General features: G+C 45.4%; 1 protein-coding gene across 2 annotated transcripts in view; it reads left to right on the forward strand.

Annotated features, from left to right (window-relative positions):
* LOC111969435 (furin-1) overlaps positions 1-21220 on the forward strand; it is a 98093-nt gene extending 76873 nt beyond the window's left edge. For both annotated transcript variants that reach the window (XM_023995587.2, XM_023995586.2), the window contains exons 8-16: positions 4346-4518; positions 10353-10565; positions 11902-12002; positions 12869-12972; positions 13321-13438; positions 15058-15237; positions 15326-15450; positions 16503-16631; positions 20222-21220. In XM_023995587.2, coding sequence (XP_023851355.1) covers positions 4346-4518; positions 10353-10565; positions 11902-12002; positions 12869-12972; positions 13321-13438; positions 15058-15237; positions 15326-15450; positions 16503-16631; positions 20222-20835 — 1757 coding nt within the window. In that variant the 3' untranslated portion in view covers positions 20836-21220. The remainder of the gene's footprint in view (positions 1-4345; positions 4519-10352; positions 10566-11901; positions 12003-12868; positions 12973-13320; positions 13439-15057; positions 15238-15325; positions 15451-16502; positions 16632-20221) is intronic.
* Positions 21221-22019: the final 799 nt, after the last annotated feature.

Below are 22019 nucleotides of genomic sequence, written 5' to 3' on the forward strand. Positions count from 1 at the left end.
TGAATCCAGCCAACATGTCCGATTTAAAAAAAAAATATATATATGTTTTACAGCGAAAACACCACGTATATTTATGTTAGCTCACCACCAAATACAAAAAAGCACAGACATTTCTTTCACAGCACAGGTAGCTTGCACAAAACCCCCAAATAGAGATAGAATTAGTCACTAACCAAGAAACAACTTCATCAGATGACAGTCTTATAACATGTTATACAATAAATCTATGTTTTGTTCGAAAAATGTGCATATTTCAGGTATAAATCATAGTTTTACATTGCAGCTACAATCACAAATATCACCAAAGCAGCTAGAATAACTACAGAGAGCAATGTGAAATACCTAAATACTCATCATAAAACATTTATGAAAAATACATGGTGTTCAGCAAATGAAAGACAAACATCTTGTGAATCCAGCCAATATTTCAGATTTTTTAAGTGTTTTACAGCGAAAACACAATATAGCATTATATTAGCTTACTACAATAGCCAACCACACAACCRCRTTCATTCACCGCAAAGGTAGCGATCGCAAAAAAACAGCAAAAGATATAMAWTTATTCACTAACCTTGACAAACKTCATCAGATGACAGTCCTATAACATCATRTTACACAATACATATATGTTTTGTTCGAAMATGTGCATATTTAGCGGTACAAATCGTGGTTTTACAATGTGAATACGTAGTCAAAATGCACAAAATTGTCCGGAGAAATCTTGGACAGTCACCTAATCTAATAACTCATCATAAACTTTACTAAAAAATACATGTTGTACAGCAAATGAAAGATACACTAGTTCTTAATGCAACCGCTGTGTTAGATTTTTTTWAAATAACTTTAGTACGACATACAGCTTACGTTATAGCGAGACAAATATGACTAAACATTTTCAACAGAAATACGAAATAACATCATAAATGGTTCTTACTTTTGATGAGCTTCCATCAGAATGTTGTACAAGGGGTCCTTTGTCCAGAATAATCGTTGTTTGGTTGTAGAATGTCCTCTTCTCCTGTCGAATTAGCAACCAAAGCTAGCCATGTGGCGCAAACGTGCCCAACTTCACATGACGCAAAGAAAAGAAAATTCCGAAAATCGCAATTAAACGTTCAATAAACTGATATAACTCGGTTTAAAATAACTACTTTATGTTTTTATCACATATCAAATAAAATCAAAGCCGGAGATATCTAACGTCTATACCGAAAGCTTTTCAGAACGCAATCTGGGGTTCCTTCTCGCGCCTTCCAAGACAATGAAAATTCCAGACACGTCATTCCAAAAGCTCTTGTTCGGCCTCAGATCAAGCTAGACACCCCATTCCACCTCTCACTGCCTGTTGACATCTAGTGGAAGGCGTATGCAGTGCATGTAGATCCATAGATTTCAGGCAAATTAATAGGAAGGCCCTGGAACAGAGCCTCGATTTCAGATTTTTCACTTCCTAAAAGGAAGTTTGCTGCAAAATGAGTTCTGTTTTACTCACAGATATAATTCAAACGGTTTTAGAAACTAGAGTGTTTTCTATCTAATAGTAATAATAATATGCATATTGTACGAGCAAGAATTGAGTACGAGGCTGTTTAAATTGGGCACGATTTTTTCYCAAAGTGAAAATAGCGCCCCCTATCCCAAAGAAGTTAAAGCTAGTGAGGGAGATATGAGTCTCCAGCTTCAGTGATTTTTGCAGTTCGTTCCAGTCATTGGCAACAGAGAACTGGAAGGAAAGAAGGAGGAATTGGCTTTGGGGGTGACCAATGAAATATACTTGCTGGAGCGCGTGCTACGGGTGGGTGCTGCTATGGTGACCAGTGAGCTGAGATAAGGGGGAACTTTACCTAGCAGGGTCTTGTAGATGACCTGGAGCCAGTGGGTTTGGCGACGAGTATGAAGCGAGGGCCAGCCAACGAGAGCGTCCAGGTCGCAGTGGTGGGTAGTATATGGGGCTTTGGTGACAAAAAGGATGGTACTGTGATAGACTGCATCTAATTTGCTGAGTAGAGTATTGGAGGCTATTTTGTAAATGACATCGCCGAAGTCAAGGATCAGTAGGATGGTCAGTTTTACTAGGGTATGTTTGGCAGCATGAGTGAAGGATGCTTTGTTGCGAAATAGGAAGCTGATTCTAGATTTCATTTTGGATTGGAGATGCTTGATATGAGTCTGGAAGGAGAGTTTACAGTCTAGCCAGACACCTAGATATTTGTAGTTGTCCACATATTCTAAGTCAGAACTGTCCAGAGTAGTGATGCTGAGCGGGCGGGCAGATGTGGGCAGCGATCTGTTGAAGAGCATGCATTTAGTTTTACTTGCATTTAAGAGCAGTTGGATGCCATGGAAGGAGTGTTGTATGGCATTGAAGCTCGTCTGGAGATGAGTTAATACAGTGTCCAAAGAAGGGCCAGAAGTATACAGAATGGTGTCGTCTGCGTAGAGGTGGATCAGAGAATCACCAGCAGCAAGAGCGACATCATTGATGTATAACGAGAAAAGAGTCGGCCCGAGGATTGAACCCTGTGGCACCCCCATAGACTGCCAGAGATCCGGACAACAGGCCCTTCGATTTGACACACTGAACTCTGTCCGAGAAGTAGTTGGTGAACCAGGCGAGGCAGTCATTTGAGAAACCAAGGCTGTTGAGTCTGCCGATAAGAATGTGGTGATTGACAGTCGAAAGCCTTGGCCAGGTCGATGAATAAGGCTGCACAGTATTGTCTCTTATCGACGGTGGTTATGATATCGTTTAGGACCTTGAGCGTGGCTAAGGTGCACCCATGACCAGCCCGGTAACCAGATTGCATAGCGGAGAAGGTACGGTGGGATTCGAAATGGTCGGTGATCTGTTTGTTAACTTGGCTTTCGAAGACTTTAGAAAGGCAGGGTAGGATAGATATAGGTCTGTAGCAGTTTGGGTCTAGAGTGTCTCCCCCTTTGAAGAGGGGGATGACCGCGGCAGCTTTCCAATCTTTGGGGATCTCAGACGATACGAAAGAGGTTGAACAGGCTAGTAATAGGGGTTGCAACAGTTTCGGCTGATAATTTTAGAGAGGGTCCAGATTGTCTAGCCCGGCTGATTTCTAGGGGTCCAGATTTTGCAGCTCTTTCAGAACATCGGCTATCTGGATTTGGGTGAAGGAGATTTGCACTGCCCCTTCACCAGCTCTCATACCATACACACCTACACAAACACAACTATGTCTTACTATACACGTGAGGACTTTTTGCCGACCAACAATTGATTCCCATTCAAAATCCTATTTTACACCTTACCCTAAACCTAACCCTAATTCTAAACCTAACCCCTAAGTTAACTTTTTTACAAGTGAGGACCAGAGAAATGTCCTCACTTCTCTGAATTGTATTGGTTTATTATTCTTGTGTGGCATTCTGGTACTCACAAGTATAGTAAAACGTGTGTACACACACACACACACACACACACAGGGAGAGATTCATCTAATATCCTATCACTCTATGGCAGTGACTACCAATGAAAGGCAGGTCTTTGTCATCCCACCAGAAATCCTACCACTATTCCAGAGCACAAACTGTAAGCTCAAGCTTTGACCTTAAGATTTAGAAAGCTGTATTGGCTTCATCCCACCTATAGAAGAATCCCTGTGTGTTGGTGGAGGTAAGGGGTAGCAGAGATGGGCGCAGCGCTCCCCAGATAATGGGCTATCTCCTCCTATAAAACTATTTGCTCGTTTCGTTCTGAGCTCTACGGGGACCCTGAGTCAGTGCCCTCGCCGCTGGATGCCTTTGGAGAACTTCAAAGGGCTGAACTTTGTTTGTTTACTTTAACCGGTATAAAGGCAGTATGGATAGCTTGACCCTCCATGCATCAAAGCAGCCGACGCGTTTGTTTTGAAGATGTCTGCCTTCGATTTCTCAGCTTTCTGTCTGCTGGGCTGGGATGAGGGTGCGGAGAGAAAGAGGATGAGGAGGCTCTGAAAACTGCCCTAGAGGCTGGCGCTAGAAAACGTTCCAAATTAAATTCAGAATCGATGGCTTTAATATACAAAAAGCGCTGGCATATCCCAATTCAAGTGTCCCTCTTCTGCAGAGGGGATTTGTGCAAAGCAAAGTCCACCCGGATTCAAACTTCATCTGTTTTCTTGGGAGGGAAACAGAATGTTCTCATTTATCACCTGTAAACGAACCTTCAGTATCAGAGCTTCTTCAGATCTAAGGCTTATTTATCACCAACTCTGCTGCTGACTGTTTGTTTTTCTGTGGAACACTTCCTACCACAGGTTTTGGTATTTGAGTTTAACCTCACCTGCATTTCTCTTCAAAGAAAAGGAGTAGATGGTTACTAGATTGTGTGTGTGTGTAGGAGTGCGTATGCTGGACGGCGAGGTGACCGACGTGGTGGAGGCCCAGTCTCTCAGTCTGAACCCACAGCACATCCACATCTACAGTGCCAGCTGGGGCCCAGAGGATGATGGGAAGACGGTGGATGGGCCCGCCAAGCTCGCCAAGGAGGCCTTCCTGCGCGGAGTGACCGAGGTGTGTGTAAATATCTGTGTGTTCTGGGCCTCAGTTGTGTGCCGCGTTCCCAATGCCTGCCTCACCATCAATAGTTTGTGTGTGACTTCCTCTACACACAGCCAGTAATTAGGTAGTAAACTATTCAGCCATTTTGAAGGACAAAGGCGGCTTGAACAACGCAAGCGCACTTCATGACCCAGACGATTATGAATGGGGAAATTTTATTTGGTCACAGTGGAAGTATCAGGCTTTCTAAACTCCACTAAGGATAAAATAATAAATGGCCTGAACAAATACTGTAGGAAAAAGAATCCTCAATACAAAGTACTGAAAATATTGTACATTCATAACCACCTAAAGTGCACTTTACACAATCATTTCTCTTCACATCACTACCGTACCACAATTGTAGAAGTGATTTCAGAATCTGAGTGGGAGGATATTTGTGTTATGAGAATATCTCAATAAAACGCCATTGAGCTCACGTCACGTGCACATTTTCTTTTGCATGTGAAAGGCTAACAGATGTAAATAGTTCATGGGGCTTTAACGTTACTGTGGCAAGATTCAGAGAGACTGAAGTCTTAGCTCCAGCTCCTCCGTCTCACATGGGCATCCGGGCAGAGCATTGGCATACTGCCAACCCTGAGACAATGACATACTGCCAACCCTGAGACGTTACCTGTGTGTGTGTGAGAGAGACTATTGCTTTTAGGCATTTTGATCACTACTTAAAGAGCAGGATGGTTACTGGTCTTGGTCTTTCGTGTCAATAGGAAACAGTAGCTGGTTTGCTGAAGGCTCAGTCCTTTTAATGGGCGTCTTACTGTATACAGCCTCCAAAAAATGTGATTACAAATGCTTATACTATAGTTAACTTCTTTTGGCTCAAATCCCGTTAACGGGATCGATTTGACAACAGCCAGTGAAACTGCAGGGTGCCAAATTCAAACAACAGAAATCTCATAATTAAAATTCCTCAAACATACAAGTATTATACACCATTTTAAAGATAAACTTCTTGTTAATCCAACCACAGTGTCCGATTTCAAAAAGGCTTTACAGCGAAAGCATACCTTGCGATTATGTAAGGTTAGCCTAGTCACAGAAAACACAGCCATTTTCCAGCCAAAGAGAGGAGTCACAAAAAGCAGAAATAGAGATTAAATTAATCACTAACCTTTGATCTTCATCAGATGGCACTCATAGGACTTCATGTTACACAATACATCACATATGTCAGAGTCAAGGCCCGCGGGCCACATCCGGCCCGCGAGAAGGTTTTTTACGGCCCCTGGGATGATCTTGATTTATTATTAGAACCGGCCCGCAGACCGCAGCAAGCCGGCAGCCCGCAGATCTTTTACACGCACCAATACTACATTTCCCACAATGCAACGGTGACGCACCGAGCAGTAGGCTGCTTCATTTCAATATTTATTGGCACAGCAGTCGTCAGCATCACAGTAAAATTAACTTTCAGATACCCATCAAAAATGGCAAAACGGAAGGGTGACACTGAAGAACCGGAGGGTTTCAGAACAATGGAGTCGGAGTATATGTTCACGAGGTAGCTGAAAAACTGCTGTGTGTCTTCTGTGTGGATAAGTTGGCGGTACTGAAAGAGGTTAAGCGTAGGACGACATTATGAAACGAAACACGCCTGACGAAAAAACAAGCAATGACATGAAGGCAACAAGGCTACAAAGAGGCAGAGGAATTTAGAAACGACGGCCTCAATCTCAACGAGGCTCTGTTCAAAAAAGCCAAATCAACGAAGTCCAGGCTGCTGTCAAGGCCCAGTTTTATGTTGTGCAGAAGAGATCGCTAAATCAGCCCGGCCCATTTACGGGAAGGGGATTTCATCAAAAACTGCGGATGATTAATTATGTGACGAGTTTGCCCAGAAAAAAAGGCAACTCTTTTTAAATGTGAGTCTGAGCAGAAAAACACCATTGCGCGAGAGAGTAGACCAGTTGTCCATCAATCTAAAGAAGCAGGCTTGTGAAAAAAGGGAAAAAGACCTTTTCTTGCATATTTCCTTGGGCTGTGGATGAGACACCGAACATTTCTGACATTGCCCAGTTGTCAAATTTCATCCGCGGAGTGGACTCCAGGCCTAAGCGTGACAGAGGAGTTGTTTGGGCTTGACGTCCTATGCATGGCACAACTCGGGGCAGATTTGTATGAAGAGTGTCAAGATGTGTAATGAGATGGAGCTGCCTTGGGAAAACTCGTTGGGTTTGACAACCGCGGAGCACCTTGCGCATGTGTTACCACAGGAGCGGAACTGGTGCGAAGATACGGGAAAAGATGCAAGAGGAAAAACGGCGACAGGTGAGCTGACAGCTTATCATGGTATCATACACCAGGAAGCGTTGTGCGGGTAGAAAGCCTTGAAAATGGAGCAGTAATGAGCAATCATGCAACGACGCACAAGTAACTTTATCAGAGGCCAAAGTTTGAATCACCGCCAGTTCAAGGACATTTCTGACGGAGTTAGAAACGACATTGGTGATGCCTTATCACCAGAGTGCGATGCTAAGCCAGGGAAAGTGCTGCAAAGATGTTCGAGCGTCGTGAGGAGAGGTTGTCTGTTCTTGGACAGCAAAGGAAAACACAACACAACTCCGAGACGAAATTTCTGTGCTGAAAGGCTTTTCTGGTGTGACATTACGAGTCATCTGAATGCAAATGTGAAAACTTTGCAGACTCAGGTCGGATCATTCGATCTCTGATATTACATACAGTGAAGGCGATTTAAAAACCAAACTGACTCTGTGGGAGACGCAGATCGAGAAAAAAGTTTGACCACTTTCCCAGCTGCCAGACCAGGAAGAGAAAACTCTCTAACCAGTGCGTTCGCCGAGCGCCACAGTTGGCTGATAAAATAGGTATGCTTGCCGCTGACTTTCGACGCCGATTGCTGGACTTGAAGCACAAAAAAGCAGGTTGGAATGCTCGGGGCAACCCATTTGCGTTGACGTGGAAAAGCTCACCACCAAACCTCCAAATGAGTTTATTACTCCAATCAATGAGTGCGGACTGAGGGCAAAATATGCGGCAGTGGGTGCTGCCGGAGTCGCCCCGTTTCCTCCCCGACACAATGCCCCAGACCGCGCATTCCAGGTGCCTCAAAACGTGGTCTATGTTGGCAGCACCATTACCCTGTGTGAACAACACGTTTTCTTGGGATAACCTGAACAAAAGGGCATCCAACAGAAGTCGACTTACTTGCTGAAACACCTCCACTCAATTCTGAGATTTACCTCAGCTCAGAGCCTACCCCGAAACCTCATTTTGGATGGAAAAAACCGTTTTGTGGCAAAAGAGTGGCCACACCACCAATATCTACCCTCAACCTCAAACAATGTGAACATTACTGTGCAATCACATATTTAGAGTTTTACTCAGTTTCAAGTTTAAAAAAGTTCAAGTTTAATTATTTGTTTTTCACTGCATGTTACTTCTCCTTAAACCAAAGTGTTGTTTTTGATTAATTAGATTTTTGCAGCTTTGTATTTTATGTATTTCAATCCAATTATATTCTAAAATATTTCAGTTGAGGGATGATAGAAAATTGCTATATTTGTTTTTTTCTTGAAGTAAATTTAGCCCACTTTTGCTAAAATAGAAAAATATAGGCTACTGATGGTGCTTGAATACCGGTTCTTCTCATTTAATGTTCATGTTATGGGAGTTTTATATAAAGGAAATTTGTCTTTTGTGTCTGTTGAAAATTAAAGATTACTGACAGCAGCCAAAAAAATATTGCTTTATTTATCTGATCATATTGGAATATATATTGTTAGGTTTTCCAGTAGGTTCAATTAGTTCACTAGACTATATGCCTCATTTAAAAAATTTTCAATGAACATTCGAACAGTCCGGCCCTCGGCTTGTAGCTAAATTTTTTATTTGGCCCTCCGTCCCATTTGACTTTGACACCCCTGCAATACATGTATGTTTTGTTCGATAAAGAGTTCTATTTTATATCCAAAAAATCTGTTTACATTGGCGCGTTATGTTCAGTAATGTTTTGCTTTCAAGACATCCAGTGATTTTGCAGAGAGCCACATCAATTTACAGGAATACTCATCATAAACGTTGATGAAAGATACAAGTGTTATGCATAGAATTAAAGATATACTTCTCCTTATGCAACCGCTGTGGTCCGATCAAAAAAGCTTTTTGGCAAAAGCACACCATGCGATAATTTGAGGTACAGCGCTCAGCCACCATACAGATACCCCCATGTTGTGGAGTCAACAAAGTCAGAAATAGCATGTAAATATTCACTTACCTTTGATCTTCATCAGAATGCACTCCCAGGAATCCCAGTTCCACAATACATGTAGTTTTGTTCGATAAAGTCCATAATTTAGTCCAAAATGCCTCCTTTTGTTCGCGCGGTAGTCCAGTAATCAAATGCACAAGGCTCTAAGTTCTATTACAGTTCGTAGAACATGTCAAACGATGTATAGAATCAATCTTTAGGATGTTTTTATCATACATCTTCAATAATGTTTCAACCGGACAATTCCTTTGTCTTTAGAAATGAAAGGGAACCTAGCTCGCTCTCACGGCTGCGCGCGTGACTTAGATGCCAGACCCCTTAGTCAAACAGCTCTTATTCACTCCCCCTTCACAGTAGAAGCCTGAAACAACGTTCTAAAGACTGTAGACATCTAGTGGAAGCCTTAGGAAGTGCAATATGACCCCATTTACACTATATTGGATAGGCAATCACTTGAAAAACTACAAACCTCAGATTTCCCACTTCCTGGTTGGATTTGTCTCAGGCTTTTGCCTGCCATATGAGTTCTGTTATACTCACAGACATAATTCAAACAGTTTTAGAAACTTCAGAGTTATCTATCCAAATGTACTAATTATATGCATATTCTAGCTTCTGGGCCTGAGTAACAGGCAGTTTACTCTGGGCACCTTATTCATCCAAGCTACTCAATACTGCCCCCCATTCCCAAAGAAGTTAAGCAATAAGGCACGAGGGGGTGTGTTTAGTCTTTGTATGTGTGAGTGGAGGGAACAGTAAGCATCCAGACTGCAGACGTATAGGGGCCATATGCCAGGCTCTCTGTAGTGTACACATGGGAGCCTGCATCCATCTGATCCCAGCTCTAAGGGTAAGAGGGTGTGAGAGAGCCAGTCATAAAGCATTGAGCCAAGCCACAGAGAGCCAGGGCCAACGGGCCATTCAGACGAAGAACCATCAGACCTTATGGGGCAAACCCCATCTGAGGGCCGTTACTGGTGCTCTGTCTGCCTCCCTTTTATTACAGGCCTGTCAAATAAAAAGCATATGGCATGTAAACACATACTATTCTATAGGGAGCCATGGCGTCATCAGTAGCTCCAGTCTGTTGTTTACACTGTTCATGATGGTTGCGTGTGATGGTCAATGTGTAGAGGCTGCACCACCCAGCACAATGGAGCATTCTGTTGGACTTTGATATTTATTCACTGTGAATGCTGAATAGCACAGATTTATTGCTCCGGGTTTGTTGACATACGGTCCCTGTTGTCTTGTATTGCGGCCGTGGTACATTAAAGCTCTTTGGATTCAAAGCGTCTGAGTGATCACACGGTCCTGTGATGTATGGATGAGCTGTGGCAGGCCTTTCAGAGATGGACCCTGGAAATAGTTGTGCTGTAGTATCAATGGGAATCTAATTTAGATTGAATGACACCTGTGTTCCCCTCTTTCATTAGCTGCACCACACCAAGATACACATGCATGTGGTCATGTACGTCAGAAAGGCCTGTCTAGAAGTGGTTGTCTAGGTTTGTTATTGACTCTGTTCTGTCTGTCCGTCTCCCTCTCCCTCTAGGGTCGTGGGGGCCTGGGCTCCATCTTTGTGTGGGCGTCAGGGAACGGCGGGCGTGAGAAGGACAGCTGTAACTGTGACGGCTACACCAACAGCATCTACACCCTGTCCATCAGCAGCTCCACCCAGAACGGCAACGTGCCCTGGTACAGCGAGGCCTGTTCCTCCACCCTCGCCACAACCTACAGCTCTGGCAACCTCAACGAGAAACAGATAGTGAGTTCAGTAGACACGTGGTCGCGCACACACATACATACACACACACACACATATACACTTAGTGGCAAACGGAGCGGGGAACACGGATTTTGATTAATAAACATACTGAACACACACTCATTCACTCCCAGTGTGAGCGTCATGAGGAGAGCGGGAAACGTTTGTCTGTACAGTCTGAAAATGGGCATGTCAGAAAGCAGAACATTAAACTGAGTGGTGGTGTGCATTTAGGGTGGAGGAGTGTGTGAGTCGGGGCTCCTGTCCTGTGAGAGTCTTGTGCTCTGTGGTTCCAGGGCCTCTGGTATTATGTTGCTAACTGCAATGGGAGATCACACAGCTTCCACTGAGCTTTGAAGAGGAGGAAGTCTATTTTACAGCATATTAGTCAGGGGAATGATGTGTGCTTCAGGGAGAAGTAAGAATGGATGGATGGAAACTTTTGATGTATAGCCAGGGTGATTTATAGAACCAGGTTGACTTGGCTCCTGGGATCCGTAGAGTATCTCAGATGGTTGAACCCGGAGCCAAAGCACTAGTCCAGACTCTCTAGCTGTACTCTAGAGGTTTGAGCATTTCTGGATGTCCTAGTTAGCCTGTATCCTGTTGCACTTCTTTCTTATTTTTGTTGCACTTTGTCGGTGTTCCTATTGGTTTTAGTGCTCCTCCTTCCAGTCAGATAGACTTTAAGTCAAATGCTTACTGGACTGTTTGGTGATTCAAGGCAGGTTTTGTGTGTGTGTTCAGTCTGGAGGAATGACCGAGTCAGTTCTCACTGGCCTGCCTCAGACAGCCATGGCCTGCAGTGACACTATCTCTTTCCCACTTTCGTTCTTTTCTCTCTCTTCATAAACTCACACTCTTTCCCACCCGCCCTCTGAGGCCCATTTGAATGAAGAACTGTAAAACGTTAAAATCCAATCTCCATGTCTCGCCCTGGCACACACGCACACACGCACACACGCACACACGCACACACGCACACACACACACACAGGAGGGATGTGGAGGAAGGAGAGCCTCTCACTAGGAGAGATTACAGTACAATACTGTATAATGGATGTTCATCCCAACCTCTTGCCATGAGGTATGCTGTGCACACATGATTAATGAATTGGTGTGTTTCCACATTCATGATTAATCATGTTCACCATGTGTTGATACATAAACATCTATCAAAGTAGATGGGGCTGAGTAGAATATATGACTTTTATAGTGTATAACTTGCTTCAATAAAAAGTTATTTATTTGCCCATATATTAGGTGTAAACATTTCGGCCCGGTATGGGCATTCATCTGAGCACCATATCTGACTATGAAACTCTCTTCCTGTCAGGTGACAACGGACCTCAGACAGAAGTGTACTGACACCCACACAGGCACCTCCGCCTCGGCTCCACTGGCTGCTGGGATCATCGCCCTCGCACTGGAAGCCAAGTGAGTGACTCTTACCACCTGTCTCTTTCTGTGTCTCTGTCTCYTCTTTTGGTTGTCTCTGTTTGTCCCCTTTCTTGTTCCCATTTTTCTCTCCCTGATCTTTCTCTCTCTGTTTCTCTCCCTCCTTTGTGCATTTTGTCTGTTCACAAATATTTGCCGTCTGAGCGCACACACACACACACACAGATGTCTCAGAAGTACGACTAACTCTTGGGGGAAGGAAACTGTCTTGTAATAATGCATTGTGGATCAGAATAGATTAGTCAGTTATCTCCTATCATTCTGCTATGTACGTGTCATCAGCTCAGTACTGTAGTCTGGTTGGGGAACGGGGCACGTGTGACCCGTTAAAAACCTCTGTAGTTCCCTGTCCATTAAAAGTGTCTGACTGTACTGCAGGGCTTTGACTTTCCCTTCAGTCAAAGCTGACCTTTAAATAAAAGAGAGCTGATGAGGTTTTAAACTCTGTGTCGCTGGGGTACTGTACACTATTTGACTCTGTTTTACTGTAGGATTTTACTGTTGCTCTGCTGGGTGGAACTGCAGTAACACAGGGTTTTATACGGAGAACAGAGGAGAGTGTGGGAGAGCAGAGATGAGACTGACAGGGATCTCTGGTCTCTTTATCTTTTCAATGCAGTAACATTAAGCCTGATGTTCAACTCTTCTAGCACACTTGGGCACCTAATGCCATTTCCTTTGCAATCAGTCGCTATGCATTGTGGTACAGTAGGATATGTTGTTGCTTGTTGTACTGTCTTCATAATCATGTTAAGGATATTTCAGATCTGGTATCTTCTATATTGATGAAAGGTATGGTTGGTGTTTGTTTGTGTGTGTGTGTGTGTGTGTGTGTGCGTGTGCAGTAAAAACCTGACATGGAGGGACATGCAGCACTTGGTCGTGAGGACCTCTCATCCCGCCCACCTCCTCACCAACGACTGGAATACCAATGGGGTCGGCCGAAAAGGTACAGCGAGGCGTTCCATTAGCTGAGCTCGGTTGACCATCACTCCCGTGCCCTGTCAGTTGCACAATGGAGACTGATCTATATTGTATTTACATCAATTGATTTAAAGTTGCCTACATTAAGCAATTACAGAAAGCAATGGCTCAAAAGTTCAGGGAGAGGTTTTACTGGGCACACAGCAGGGTACATGCAATAATCTAATAGTGAAGAGGCACTTATTGAGTTGGAACTGGAATCGTGATGAAGTAGCCTTTCAGCAGTCTGATATCGATCTTTCTTTTCTCTCTCTCTCTCTCTCTATCTCTCTCTCTCTCTCGATCTCTCGATCTCTCTCTCTCTCTCTCTCAGTGAGCCACTCATATGGGTATGGTCTGCTTGATGCCAGTGCGATCGTGGCCCTGGCTGAGAACTGGACCAACGTTGGGCCCCAGAAAGAATGTGTGCTGTCCATGGTGGCAGAGCCCAGGTGAGCTGCACGCACACACACTCTCTCTCTCACACTCACACTCACACTCTCTCTCTCTCTCTCTCACTCTCTCTCTCTCTCACACTCACACTCACACTCACACAACAGCTCTACCAACTCGACCTGTAATACCACCCACTGTTTGGCTGGCAGGAGTATCAGTACTAGCTTCATAGGGATTACATTGGTTTTGGGTATAGTACAGTTAACCTACCAGGTGATTAACGTATAATAAACCTATGTGATCCTTATTAGAATAGGATGCTTCAGATTGTGTGTGTGTGAGTGTTTCACATCTGGGGGGGGTCGGCTGTGGAGGTGATGTGGGCTGGTTTGTGATGGGCCGTAGGTGTGAGAGGTGCTCATGTGGGACCAAGCTGTCAAACCTCAGTGTGACTGCACGTCATGTTTCTATTCTGATCATGGCACCGGAGGCCCATTGATATGCTCTGCTGGGTTCTTGTGTGTGTGGTAGGGTGATGATCTTCTGAGCCTGGGGGAGCATGTTTAAGGGAAATAATCACTTACAGATTAGTCTCTCTGCTTCCATGTTCTCCACACTTCCCTGGCTGTCTCTAAACTTCTGTCGATATTTTACTCTTTCACTCTCTCACTCCTTTGCTCTTGCTGTCTTTCTGCTCCTTTGCTCTTGCTCTCTGTACCTCTCTCATTCTCTTTCCCTCTGTCTTGTGCTCCTATCTCTTCCTCTGTCTCTATGTATTCCTCTCACACTTTCTCTATCTCTCCTGTCTTTAACCCTGCCTCTGCTACATACAGTAGCTGACAGGATCCCAGCCCTGTTGTATTCTTTCTGTACTGGTCCCCAGATCACAGCCTACCACTGGAGCCTGTGTTAAAGGTGTTAGTGGCATGGTGTTTGTGCAGTGTGCATTGTACAGTGCAAGAGGTGTTGCTTCTCCTTCACTCTCTCTGACTGCTGCGGATTGGATCCTAACATTTTAAGGGATTTAATTAGGAGGAAGCGGTGTGTTTTTTCACACCCAGTTCACCGATTACGGCCCGTATTTTCTATTAGCTGGGCGCCACGGCTTTTGTAAAGCCTCATGCCCTCCTCTCTCTCCCCAGCCCTCCTCTTCTCCTCCTCTGGGTTCAGTGGATGTGGGTAAGCTGCTAAGCGGATTGAGGGGAGTCTAGGGAGCCTGGTACTTTTCTCCTGTGGAGGACAGGGCTGCTGCAGGACCTGAGCTGCTAATCCTCTTTCAAGGCCGCAAACCCTGTGCCCTCAGCAGGCTCTCTCTCTCACACACTAGTCTCTCTCTCTCACACACTAGTCTCTCTCTCTCTCTCACACACTAGTCTCTCTCTCTCACACACTAGTCTCTCTCTCTCACACACTAGTCTCTCTCTCTCACACACTAGTCCAGAGCGACAGTCACACACTCATGCAGCATCACTCACACACTCAGAGAACCATTATAGTCACGCACACAGATGCTGTGCTCACTCCCAGCTGTGACATCTTTCTCATAGACACCAGAAGCCAGCAACATGAAAACACAAGCCACTCCAAGCCAATTGTCATCTTCAATCACTATGCTGTCTTTGTGTAAATGTATGTATTTGGTCATATATGCTGATGTGCTGTTTATCTGTGTCAGGAACATTGGTAGTCACCTGCTGATCACCAAGACAGTGGATGGCTGTGTTGGGACAGCCAACCATGTGAGCTCCCTAGAACATGCCCAGGCCCAGCTCACCCTCTCCTACAACCGCAGGGGCAACCTGGGCATCTACCTGACCAGCCCACAGGGTACCCGCTCCACACTGCTCGCTCCCAGGTACACACACACACACACACACACACACACACACACACACACACACACACACAGTGTATTACATACTTCCTGTCTCTCTCCTCTGCAGGCCTCATGACTACTCATCAGAGGGCTTTAATGACTGGGCTTTCATGACCACACACTCCTGGGATGAGGACCCCCTGGGGGAGTGGACCCTGGAGATGGTAAACGTGGCAGGGGCCAGTGACTATGGTAAGACACCTCTCGTTTAATACCTTAACATATGCTATTGTTATGTCTGGAACATTGTCTGGGAGCTAAGAGAGAGAAAGAGAGAGTGACAGGGTTTCGTTAGTCAGCCGTGTCTGACTAGCAGTGTCCACTGAAAGAATGTGTGTGTGACGGGAATGTGTGCTTGTGTTTTGCATTTATCTGTGCATCATATGTGTTTGATTCATTGATGTACTGCGTGTTGAGAGAGAGTGCGTGCATGTGCAGTAAGTGCTTGATTTATGTGTTAATGGATTTGTGTATTTCATAGTGTGGTATGTACGGCATTCATGTGTTGATGATTTGTGTGTGTGAGATGCTTCCAGATTGCTAACAGGGAGTGTTTTATGCGAGGGGCAGCAGTGTCTGTGCCTTGAGAGCTTCATTTTGATCCCTTTTATACAAGCTGTCAGGCAGTCTCTCTCTAGCTCCACAACACCCACCTCTAAATCAGCTTCATTAAACCAGGGAGAGTAAATCAAGCAGGGGAGTGGAGGGCCCTGCTGTCTGACCCATGCTGACCCAGGCTAACCCAGGCTGATCCAAGAATAACTATGACTAAGGCCATCCAGGCCCTCTCAGACATCTTTTTGGGGTTTATTTGTAGTTTTCTCTCTGTTCTTTTCATTTTGTTTTCTTCTTCTCACTCTTCTCTCTCTTTCTCGCTTTCCCTCCCTCCCCCTCCCTCTGGCTGTAGATCTCTCAAGCCCCCCCCCCCCCTTCTGGATTTAGGAAGTTGGACCCTCAAAGGGCTCCGTCATATAAATGGCTCTCCCGGGAAGTGTTGTTCTGAACTAACGGGTCTGTAGAGAAACACCAGAATGTATGCTTATACATTTAATGCTTTACTTCTAGGAATCTTTTCCTGTCATTCCATCCAGGAAATCCAAGAATATAAAAGGAGCAGGTTAGAAGCTGCAATTACAGAACCCACCCTGAAGAGTGCCAAAGCCTTGTTGGCGTATACGGTGGCTTGGAGATCTGTGCTGTTGTTGCTTATGTGTAAAGTTCGCTCTCTCCCTCCCTCTGTCTAGGCACTCTGACTGAGTTCACCCTGGTGCTGTATGGTACAGGCTCAGACTCTCCCAGCTCCACAGCCAAGGACCTCTCTCAGTCCAGTAACGGCAGYTGTAAGACTTTTGACCTACAGCAGATCTGCATTGGTAAGAATATTACTGTTGGTTACTGTAAGAGAATGTAGATTCTGTACCTAGGGTTAGGCCACTAGGGTCTCGTAGAGCTGTGGTGTGCCCAGGCTTTTGTTCCTGCACAGCACAAATGCACCTAAGTTAATCCATCATGGTCTAATGGTTTAAAAGTCTGCCCCACTGTGGCTCTGCCGGCTTCAGTTGCCTACCCCTACCCTAAACCTAACCATTTAATGAACAGGTACATTTACACTGTACAGGTAAGACCGGAGAGATGAAACACTGGCTCTCCTATCAAAAGTGTATGGCTTGTATAGGTTAAACCCTAGAGCAGGAGTCTCCAACAGGTAGATCGTTAGCTACCAGCAGCTCGCAGCCCACCTATGATAAGCTTGCCAATGAATTCTTAAAGTACATGCATTTTTTCATGTGTTCCATCGCAAACTGTCGTAAACATAAGGCTCCTGGCTACTATCCAATCAAAGGCACATTGACATTATCCCATCCCTGGTTAGCCACTGTTGACTTAAATATCCAAACGTAACACAATATCTGGCAATTAAAATCCGGCAATATTGTTTGGTGAGCGCGTTTGTCTAATGATAGCCGGCGTCTTGTGGGTAGACAGGACTTTCCCCATAAACCTTCTCAATTAAATGTGAACAAACATTTAACCTCACAGAACTAGGCTATATCATAATTATTTGTATCAATTGGGTGGCGATTGCTTTGCAAACTGCCATGTTCTATAGACATCAAAACTTGTCTTCTGATGTGGTTTAAGCATTGACATGGACACCATTTTTGTTTCTTTATGAATAATTGTTATATTTAGAGTAAAAGATCAAATTAAACTGCGAGAAATGATTTCAGAAAATACAAAACATAATTTTATGGGGCCTGTCATGACAAATACTGTTTATTAACCATTATATTACCCGGGTATATTGACAGAAAGCACAAATCTTGTTCACTAAGGATCCGGGGAAGAGTTGCATGGTAGAGGAGAATAAAAGAATGTGCCTATTTGAAAGCTATAAAAAAAGAGTAGCTTGTGACATGTTTACATTTTTAAAAGTAGCATTCATGCTAGAGGTTGGAGACCACTGCCCTAGAATAAGACTGGGAGAGATAGGAACAGTCTGACCCCTGCAGGATCCCCTGGGTATCACAATTTAACACTTGTTTGCATACTGTATCAGATAGTGAGTGGCGTAATGGCATAGATGTAGGTTGTGAAGCTAGAACTCTGGATGGTTGAGTTTGTTGATCAGCTCGTCCTCAGAGACATCTGCTGCGATAAAGTAAACATGGGGGCAGATTAGCGAGGACTGCATTTTCCGAGCTAAACTGACTAAGATGCACCTCCAACACACAACACACAATTCTGCCCCAAAACAATCCTAAAAACAGGACAGGTAAAACAAAATAAATGACATTATGAATGAACTACCAGTGGGTTACATTGGTTTCAAGTTTGTATCCGTACATATTTGACGAGCTGATCATAGTGAAAAAGAAAATAATTCTGCATTTGCCGTTGTGTAAACACATTGATTCTCATTGCAAATAGGCCCAGGATAACTCCTGATAAAGTTGGGTAGCTTAGTCATGGGAATCAGGACTAATAAAGCAAATGCAACTGCCTGTTTTAGGAACAGTAGGCCTACCAAATGGATGGGCATTCATAAAATTCCATTGCAGGCCGACACTGTAGGCTACACCCCACCGACTGACGCCAACATCAATTGGGTGTCTTTTTTTGGTCCTGTCCGGACCAGTCTCTTTTTTGTTGTTGATTTCAACGCCCACGGATGTAGATTTTTGGTCCGGACCAAATCTGAACCAATTATAGACGCCTATATTTGGTTTGGTCTGGGCCTCCCGAGTGGTGCAGTGGTCTATGGCACGGCATCGCAGTGCTAGCTGTGCCACTAGAGATTCTGGGTTTGAATCCAGGCTCTGTCGCAGCCAGCTGTGACCGGGAGACCCATAATTGCCCCAGCATCGTTAGGGAGGGTTTGGCCGGCATGGATGTCCTTGTCCCAACGCGCACTAGCGACTCCTGTGGCGGGCCGGGCGCAGTGCACATTGACATGGTCGCCAGGTGCACGGTGTTTCCTCTGACACGTTGGTGTGGCTGGCTTCCGGGTTAAGTGGGCATTGTGTCAAGAAGCAGTGCGGCTTGGTTGGGTTGTGTTTCGCAGGACTCACGGCTCTCGAAATTCGCCTCTCCCGAGTCAGTACGGGAGTTGCAGTGATGAGACAAGATTAACTACCAATTGGATACCACGAAATTGGGGAGAAAAACAGGGGGGGGGAGTAATACATTTTAAAGTTTGGTCTGGACCGACCTTCATTTGGTCCAAACATAGACGGCTGGCTATAAATTACGTATTTTCAACTTTCATTAAGAACTTAAATTTGACCCAATTTGAACATCTGGAAAATATGTATTTTAACCTTTCATTCAGAACCTAAAATGAACCTCACTTCAACGTCTGGAAAATAATTAATTAATGGGACTATTCTAGTTTTGTGGGGGTATAGGAGGAGGGTGGGAATTTTTGTTGGTCTCATCTAGAGCAGCAGAACGGCCAGGACCGGGCCTGGCTGTGATCAACACATTCAGCCAGTTAGCAGATGACAACTCTTATTAGTGCAGCCAGACCAGCCCTGTAGACATACTGTATCATTTGTTGGAATTTAGTCCCTACTCCTCCCTCTTGCCTCTGTCATCAACCCCTTCTCCCTCAACACTGTCACTACTCCCACCCTCTTCCTCTCTCTTCCTTCCTCTGTCCTCCTCTTTTCCTGCTGTCCCCTTTCATTTGATCCTTCCTCTCTCTCCCACCCACTTCAACTCTTTCAACAGGGAGAGAATGACAACTGATTATGAACCAAGTAATTAGATTGGGGTAATAGTCTGTCTGACCGTGTAGGCTGGGGGGAATGCGCCTTGGGTGGATGCGGAGGGGGGGTGTGGAGCCTCAGTAGCTGTCTGTGTGAGATTAGCTTTCCAAATCATTGGGGGAGATAAGGAGTTACAGGGTGCTGCTACAGAAACTACTGTGGTGATAACACACTAATGCCACTGCCAAACTGTTCACATGGATGTGCAGTCTTAGTACAGATAAATGCTTCAGAGCTTATTAGAAGGTCCATATATCTGCGATATTATTATTTCCAACTGGGTTGGCAAAGCACGGCTCAGGGCATAGATATGCTACAGTGCATTTCTCCTCAGATAGATGAGGGATTTACACATGCTGCATTTGTCTCAGCACACAATCTGTACATTCTCACACTCCAAACAGTTTGCGGCAGGAAACTGTTCATTCTAGCAGAGGCTACATGAACATTATGCAGCTTAAGTTGAGGGAACTTTCACAGGCTCATGATTTTAATGCCCCAGAATGAGGCGATGCGTAATGTGCTGCATGATTGTCGTGGCAGACTATTCAAATACAGTTCACATATTTGAAGSTTTGTGTGAAYTAWATCMATTYATTASCGGTGRTTGTGCACTAAYSKTRWWWRAWGAATWWKKWSAMCASMRSWRYWMWAAMRTRTSTCTGTTTCTCCTCTTGTCTCCCTGTATGCAGAGTGCAATGGTGGCTACTACCTCTTCCAGCAGGGCTGTGTGAGGGRCTGTCCAGCCGGCTACACCGCAGGCTCCCAGCTCCTCARTTACACCATGGGGAACTCTGTGGATCCRGCCTCSGTCCCCTCCTGCCTGCCCTGCCAASCCYCCTGCCTGACCTGCAGCGGCCTCAGCCCCAGYGCCTGCCTCTCCTGCCCCCCTCACAGCCACCTGGACCSTGTGTCCAGCACCTGCCTGCACCTCAACCAGATCCAGAGGGAGTCCCCYGGCAACTTCATGGTGGGCCAGGGCAAYACCGGTCCSCGCCCAGAGCTCAGCTCSCGCCTGCCCGTCACCATYGCCGTGCTCAGCTGCATGATCATCATGGCCACCTTCGCTGGGGTGTTCGTTCTGCTGCAGCTGAGATCTGGAGTCYTGGCCAAACTGCCCTCACTGGAGGAGGCYGGCTCAGGCCTGAGGGGGGGCTTCGGCCTGGGGRGSAGCAGYAGAATGGTGTCGTACCGCGGTATCCCTACAGTGTGGGGCGACGAGGGGGTGAACACTGACTCCGACAATGATGAGTTTGACGTCCACAATGAGAAGACTGCCTTTATCAAAACACAAAGTGCTCTTTAACCCCCTCCTGTCTTCATATTCCTGCTTTCTACAGCCTCTCCCCCAATCACTCTGAGTCGTCTAATTCCGGGCTCCCTGTCCTCATGGTCCCCTCTGGTTTCTCTTTCCCTGTTTCGCTCCCTCGTTCTTCCCTTCATCGGGTTTCATCCCCCAGGTTTAGTGTTCCACTCTGTAGTGGGTGACCTGATGGGAGACTGGAGTCACGTGGAACAGGGATGGCCTGGGCGCGCTCGGCGCTCGCTTCACACTCGGGTGCTTTTCTATTAAACTGTCTCTCTGTGCCCTTTCGCCCTCAATCACCATCAGACAGAGTGTTTTCTGAACACAGCCCATTTCACGGACGGCTCCAGGGTTTCCCTGTCACAATAAACAAACCATTATTGTTTGCTCTCTCTCTCCTTTTTTTTCTTCTTCATCTCCAATTCCAGTGCAGTAGCCAGATGAGATTGTAAATTGGGGTACACTGTGTGTTCAGTGGACAGCGAGATCGGGGTAGGGTCAGGTTCTGAGAAGCCACAGCGGAGTCCTCAAAGTCCCTCCGTTTTGGTGAATCAGCCCCAGGCCCTCCCAGAGCTGCTGAGTGTGTCCATGCTGCAGTATGACTATCTCTCTCTCAGCTCTGGCTGGATACAAGGCTATGAGTCCATGAGACTAGCAACGCTCACTCTACCCCCAGCATGGGGGGGATGGGGTTCGGGCTGAGTGCTCGCTCGCTGCCAGATCTCCAAAGATAGGTCAGCAGTTCACCCAGCTACGCCGCCACACTTTACTGGGCCTCAGAATTTTGACCAAAATAATATTGCCTCTATGATTTAAAACCCCATTCCCAAGGAAATTGGCTTTCAACTGAAGTATTTTAATTGCTCAGCTTCTGAGGGTGAGAGTGTTAGTGAGATGTATTGTGGATGGGGCTCAGTACAGTAGAAGTGACTTTTAGCTTCTCTGAGCAGCAGGTAGTGAGGAGTGTGTGATAGAGAGAAGGGTTTTACGCACTGCAGAGGAGAGAGAGAGAATAACAAAGTCTGGCCATGATTACCAGACGGGGCACTACACTCTCTCTACTCTGTTGCTCTTTTAATGCTGTTCATCACACACACTTTGCACTATGTTGGTCTTATGTGTGTATGTGTTTTTGTGTGTCTGAGTGTGTGCCGGCCAAGTGTGTGAGCAGGTGTCCAGTTGAG

This window comes from Salvelinus sp. IW2-2015, linkage group LG10 (genome assembly GCF_002910315.2).
Source record: "Salvelinus sp. IW2-2015 linkage group LG10, ASM291031v2, whole genome shotgun sequence".
NCBI lineage: Eukaryota > Metazoa > Chordata > Actinopteri > Salmoniformes > Salmonidae > Salvelinus > Salvelinus sp. IW2-2015.